Source organism: Cannabis sativa, chromosome 2, assembly GCF_029168945.1.
Source record: "Cannabis sativa cultivar Pink pepper isolate KNU-18-1 chromosome 2, ASM2916894v1, whole genome shotgun sequence".
NCBI lineage: Eukaryota > Viridiplantae > Streptophyta > Magnoliopsida > Rosales > Cannabaceae > Cannabis > Cannabis sativa.
Window position 1 is genome coordinate 67,624,699 of NC_083602.1, and position 7,106 is coordinate 67,631,804.

The 7,106-nt window shown below is 31.4% G+C and overlaps 1 protein-coding gene across 1 annotated transcript; it reads left to right on the forward strand.

Annotated features, from left to right (window-relative positions):
- Nucleotides 1-2,325: 2,325 nt before the first annotated feature.
- On the forward strand, nucleotides 2,326-4,106 carry LOC115723083 (alpha-1,3-mannosyl-glycoprotein 2-beta-N-acetylglucosaminyltransferase-like). The gene is made up of 5 exons (XM_061109051.1): nucleotides 2,326-2,463; nucleotides 2,556-2,601; nucleotides 2,746-2,808; nucleotides 3,360-3,482; nucleotides 3,573-4,106. Exons 1-5 carry the CDS (start codon nucleotides 2,411-2,413, stop codon nucleotides 3,624-3,626), a joined length of 339 nt encoding a protein of 112 aa, XP_060965034.1. The 5' UTR covers nucleotides 2,326-2,410; the 3' UTR covers nucleotides 3,627-4,106.
- The last annotated feature ends 3,000 nt before the right edge of the window (nucleotides 4,107-7,106 follow it).

The window sequence follows — 7,106 nt, forward strand, 5'->3', positions numbered from 1 at the left end:
TTGTGGGTTTGATGTTCATGTGTTTATAAGATTTTGTACTATGAATTGTTGTTATGTTAGTATTGTTAGTATGTGATAGTGATAAGACTTTTGACTGTTTGTGTGAGAATAACACTTATAGGATATGTTTTCTGCTGCTGGTGTGAGCATAGCACTGCAGGATATATTTTTGGCTGCTTGTATGGGTTTACTTGTAGGTTATCCTTTCATGGGTGAGTACAACTTGTGATAAAGGATTGCCCTATTGGATGTCGAGTGTGAGAACAGCACAAGGCAGGGCAAGTTACACTTCATGTCTGATCAACATGAGTGGGAGTAGATTATCGTATGTGAGGACAATGTGCGATAAGATACTATGTGTTATGTGTGTGAGTATAGCATGCATTAAGATTACACTGTGATATGATGTTGTATTGTATGTGAGAATAATATGTGATATGACATGTTGTTATATGTATGCAAGTATGGTATGAATTAATTTGATGTTGTGATATTGTTATACTTATGACTATGTTATCTAGTTGGGGGGTTATGTCTTACATAGCTCTTCTTACTGGGCGTTAGCTCACGGGTACTCTGTGTGCAGGTAAAGACAAAACTAAACAGTGAGGATGGCGAGCTCGAGACGTGGATTACATATTAGGGGATTGTCACGATGTTTTGGTTTAAGAATATTTCTTTAAAGATTATGGCTCGATTACTTTTGTAAAAATTAATGTTTAAAAATTTGTAAATGAATCAATTGTTTTTGTTTTAAAATAATGAGATCTCATGCTTTAATTATTTTCAATAAATTAGTTTATTATTTTTATAATAAATGGTTTTAAACGGACTAGCTAGTGTGACGTCTCGGGAAATCGGGGCGTTACAGATTATGCCTCTGATATCTGTTATAAATTTCAGAGAAAGAGGAGATATTGATCAAGCAAATTATTGTCATTCTAAAGAAATTACAGCAGACCCTAAAGACTCTTCGCGACTCAATCTGAATAATCTGATCGCCTTGCTGTTGCGGTATGTCTAACACTCTATATTTTGTAATTTCTTCTTCATTTTTGTATACTCTGATCGACTCATTGATAGTGTGAATCTCTGATCATTTTGTTATTTTTTTACATTCTAATGTGCTAAATACTAATAAGATTGAGAAAAAATTTTGTTGGTGGGTTTTCTTTGAATGATCTTGTTAATTTTTCTTGCATTAATCATTTGCTGATACACTGTTTAAATTGTTTCGAATTCCGTGTTCTTTAATCTTCTCATAATTTGCTAAACTAATCTTCATGCTCAGAGGGAATTTTCTTCTAATAGTTCAATACTTAATTCTTTATAATCACCACTATTGCTGCCTAGGATTTTTACTTCTTACAACTTCTTTGGTAGTTGTTTATTAGGCTATTTTTATGCTATACCATGATCAAATTCAAATTCCCCATGTTTTGATTCTATCAGGTTGAATCTGAGAACCATTGTACAAATCAATTGCGGTTACTAATTGATCAAATAAGTATGCAACAAGAATGTATTGTTTCTTTAGAAGGTATGGTGTATTTCTTGTACACTTTTATCTAATGGGAAAACGGATTGTACTTCACACTTCATCAACACTTAGGAAGTTTTAGACTTCAAGAGAACTAAAGAGTTAAAGAAAAGAAAAGAAAATTCCAATTTCTCCTTTTTCTCAATGGCAATATTTTCTGATAGGATGCTGCACCATCCGTACATCATATGGTTACCTCATGTTCCTAATTTGTCTTAATAGGAAAGAGAAGAACTTCACAACTTTTTCTTTTAGCACCTTTCTTCTCCATTGGGTAAGCCAGAGCGCAGAAGATATTTATTAGCTGATCTTTTACTATCTATTGCATATGCAGATGAAAGGAATCGTCGAGAACAAGAATGTGGGAAGTTGAAGGCTCTTGTTCAGGATCTTGAAAGTATGTCCTCATTAATAAATTTTTCTTCTCCTACTTTCAATATTACTAAAATGTGGAGAATTTTGGATTGTTTTCTACCTTTTTTTCCTTTTGTTAGTTAGTGGCTACTTTTGTCAAATAACTATTTGACTTTTGCTTATTGAAACTAGGGGGAAGTAGTCATATTTCCAATGGTATATTTCATAGAGGCTTGCACCATGTTAGACATGTGAATTAAATTAAATTTAGATCATGGACATTTGCTATTAGAATTGTGTTTGTACGAGCGAAATTTGTTCTTTTTAGCAACTCAATTATGTCATTTTTTCAGGGAAAGGTGTACAAAGATTGATTGATAAAGTACATGTCAATGAAAGCAGAGTTTTCTTCTCAAGTTCTCTTTTTATTTTTAAAATAATAATTGCTTCTAACTGTAATTGCCTTTATTTTTTCCATGTTGAATTCATTAGGCACCAGTGGCAACAGTTGTGGTCATGGCATGTAATCGTGCTGATTATCTAGAGAGGACCATTAAGTCTATTCTAAAGTAAGCTTCATATTTATAACGTATATTTAGTCTAATTCATGACAATCATTTTAGTTTATGCCTGACCTACTGCCATATTTCTTTATTGTTAGATATCAGACATCGGTTGCTTCAAAATATCCCTTATTTGTCTCCCAGGTAATTTTTTTGGCTTCAGTTTGTGATAGAAAAGAAAATGAAAAAAATAGAGTTATGCCATTGTTTTCCCCTTCTTCCATATGAAAATCTATGGGTTTAGGTGAAAGAGATGTTCAAACAAGATTTATTTGTTTTTTTTCTCAGGATGGACCTGATCCAAATGTCAAAAGGAAGGCTTTGAGCTATGATCAAGTCTCATACATGCAGGTAGATGATAAATTTGTGTGAATGTGGACACGTGTGGAGAGTCTTGTATGTTGAGTGAAAGGTTTCGTACATTTGTCTTCCCTATCAGTTGTTTGTTTGCAAAGTGCCTTATTGGTTAACTGTGATATACTGTAGTTTTCTTTTTGAAGCTTTTCATCATTAAGCAATCAACTGATGATATGGAGATTTAAGTATCTTAAGATTCTTAAAAGTGATGGAAATAAAGGGGCAAATAACAAAAAAGCAACTCCATACTAAGGCTGATTTAAGTGTAATTGATTTGGTATTATTTTTTTTACTTACACTTATGCTTCATTTTATAACCGACGCAATAGGTAAAAAGAAAATATTTCATTTTATACACTGGAAAGGAAAAGAATTGTTTGCCACAAGTTGGTCAATTTAATACGATGAACAAGGTATGGTAATTGTGTATGTATCCACCATAGGCTTATTTGTGTACCTATTAAGTATTAACTGGGTATTTATTATTAAGTATTTGAATTATATAATGACTAATTCAATTTATGTCTTTTGTTCATGTAATACAGAAAATGATTAATGGAATGACTGTTAGCCGGTGGGCGTGCATTAACTTCTCAAGAAGTGTGCAAGAGAGAGTAGCTCGTGGATTTTGCAGTGAACTTGCTCAAATGTGTCAAGTATCTGGCATGGTAAAGTTTTGTGTATTTTGTCTGCATGTTTCCATATAATAGTTCGGTTTTGAAATTCTTTTCTTCCTAATTTTGGTGTGGGCTTGCAAGAATTTAACACGAAACCTGTTATTCCAATTTACAATGCTCGACCTGAGCAAGTAGAGAAGGCATTGAAGCATGTTTACCATGCATCCATGAACAAAACAAAATGAAGAGAATTAGAGCTTGTGTTAGCTATCTTGCCTGACAACAATGGCTCCCTATATGGTAAATCATAATTAATGTTTGTTAGCGAAGCTTACTCAATTGACCTTTCCTTGTGATTATTGAGTTCATACGGAAGTTGCCTACAACTAGATGTTAGAATCCTATACCATCAGAAGAGAATGTTTGGATTTGTGACTTTTTTTGTGCAGTGACAGTGAGCCTTACTTCATTGCATATTTGTGTTTGTACGCGATATTATGTGAAAAATTTGATTTAGTTTAGTGGAAAGATTGAGGCATAATTTAAGATTTCTTTTTCTGAAATATTTTTAAGATGATGATATCATTGAATTGAAACATTTGAATAACAATGTGTATATTATATGTTTATATACACAATTATTATAACATTCTTAACAAGTTTATTTTCATAAAACATATCGTTAAATAATTAATTTACAATTTATTACCGAATTCTTAAACAAATTTCACTAGAACTTAAATGAAACTAATATTTACGTGGCTCGCCACGTAACTTTCATCTAGTATATATAATACATACACGTACATACAGTATATATATATATATTTCATTTTTTTGGTATATTTACGTATATATATGTTTATATACATATTGTATATTATATATATGTTTTATCGCATAATAATATTCATAATATTCATTTTCATTTATGTGATATATATATATATATATATGCATATATATATATAACATAGAATTATCGATGTAAAGTTTATTTTTTCCGTTTTTCATTTTTTTTTCGGTATTTATTTCGAATTCTATATACATTACTATATTCGTATAGTATTATAGATCGATCTAAGCATTGAAAATCCATTGAAAAACTTAAGGATGGAAAATTTTTTCAGTTAAAACTTTTTCGGACCCGATTAACTTCGTGTTATTAAAGTATATATTTTTTCGTGTTTTCGTGCATAAAATCTACGTGGATCTCTTTATTATTTGATTTAGAACATTTTAGATTTGAAAACACGCAATTTGGTCGTCGGAAACGCAATTTCTGATCGGGTTTGGGTCGGGTTCGACAGACCCGCGTGTAGAAAAACGGGTCAAAATGACCCGGATTGGCTGAAGAAGACGACCCAAACGACGTGTCGTTTTCCACAAACGACATGTCATTTTCAGTGTTTCTGGGCTGCTGTCGTTTGATAAAACGACATGTCGTTTTTCCTTTCTGAAAAACGACGCGTCGTTTTTTTAAGGATCGTGTCTGCTGTCGTTTTATTAAACGACATGTTGTTTTTTTCCCCCATGGAAAACGACATGTCGTTTTTCATTTTGAGATCAGCCCTTCAGTATGTAAAAACGACGTGTCGTTTTGAGCTTTGCAAAAAACGACATGTCGTTTGGCAGTGTGGTTTTTTCAAAAAAAAAAAGGGAAAAATTCCGATTTTTTTTTATTTATTTGGAATATTAATTATTTCCTATTTTTGTGTTAATTTAGTCAATAAATTGCATTTAGTTAATTTTCTATTTTTGTTTAATACATATATCTAGTATAAATTGAAAATGGAAATTTGTTTAAATTGGTAATTTATTACATGATTTATTTAGGCATGTAAAAATTGTGCTAATTTGTGCATTTAATTATATATTACCAAATTTATGCAATTTATTGTCTAAATTAATTTTGAAAAATCTGCCATTAATTTCATATTAAGGAATTAGCATTTAATTAATAATCATACATTAATTGTATTATTTTGTATTTATTTGACAAATTTATGTTTAATGCAATTAATTTAGATATGTATGATTTAAATGCTATACATAAATTCCTTTTATAGTGCTAGATATATTTAGAAATATTCAAACATTAAGATAGATTGAATATTTTATTTAGCAATTAAGTTTCATAAAACTTCATAAAATTATTCATAAAACTTTATAAAATGAATAAAATATGAATAAAACGTAAGTAATTTTGTGGTTTGACATAAGAAAACATGAACCTGGGACAAATGCTCATATCTAGAACGGTTTTTAATGATCTTCGGACGACCACACTAGGAGCACTAATCTCAGTGATTGTCTATTATGTTAATAACGAAATTACTTTTAGGTAGAGCCCAATACCTAATGTCTAAAGTGAAAATATAATTTTAAATAATTAGGGAGTAGCCACAGCATCTTTAATTATATAAAATTATATATTAATTAAAATTCACCTTAATGGACAAAACTTGTAATTAATTATTTGGATATAATAATTTTACCCCACATGGATTTTATTATATTTTTATAATTAATTAGGATAATATATTAAGTTAAATTCTCTTAATTTACCCCACAGGGAGTTATGAGGATTTGATTTAATAGTGTTATCACAAATTTTAATTAAAGATAGATTTCATTCCTCCATTAATCTAAATTAAATATTTCTTTAAATCTATCATAAGTTCATATAATTTTATTAGATTTAAAATTTAGCCCACATGCAATTTTAGATTTAATAAAATTTTCATATTCATCATGTTTCTACATTGGTAAAACATGAATTCATTAAAGCCTCAATTCTTTTAACATCTAAATTTTTGCAATCCTATTCTTGCAGCTATTTCATCCACCTCTAAATATGCTAAAATCACTAGTGAAATCCCTGAGCTTAGGAGTGACAACTTCAAAATCTGGAAGGAACGAGTTCTTCTCCACATAGCTTGCACTGACATGGACTATGCAATACGGAAAGATGAACCAGCTGCTATCACTAATACTAGCACTGCTGCTGAGATTGCACTGCGTGAAAAGTGGGAGCAATCTAATCGTCTTTGCATCATGTTCATTATGTCCAGAATTCCTATGGGAATGCGTGGATCGGTGGAGCCACCTGAGAAGGTGAAAGATTTTATCAAAGTGATGGATGAGCAATTTGACACTTCAGATAAATCTTTGTTCATCAACCTCATCCAAGAGTTCTCGTCCACAAAACTCACCGGTGTTAAAGGAGTTCGAGAACACACTTCTAAAATGAGGGACATCACTGCTCATTTGAAGAAACTCGATGTTATCATTCCTGATATCTTCCTGGTTCATTACATCCTTCACAATCTTCCTCCACAGTATGGGCCTTTCAAAATTTCCTATAACACACATAAAGAAAAATGGACTATCAATGAATTGATGACCATGTGTGTTCAAGAGGAAGCCATGCTCCTACAGGAGCAAGGAGAAAGTGTTCACCTGACCACTCAAACTAAGAAACGCAAACCATTCAAGAAGAACAAAGGGAAAAAGCCCATGGCTCCCAAGGCTGCAGTAAAGAAAGATTCCATCAAATGTTTCTTTTGTAAACAAAAGGGACATGCGAAGAAGGAGTGCAGCCAGTTCAAGAAATGGATGGATGACAAAGGTAATCCAATTTCCTTAGTATGTTATGAATCTAATATGGCTAAT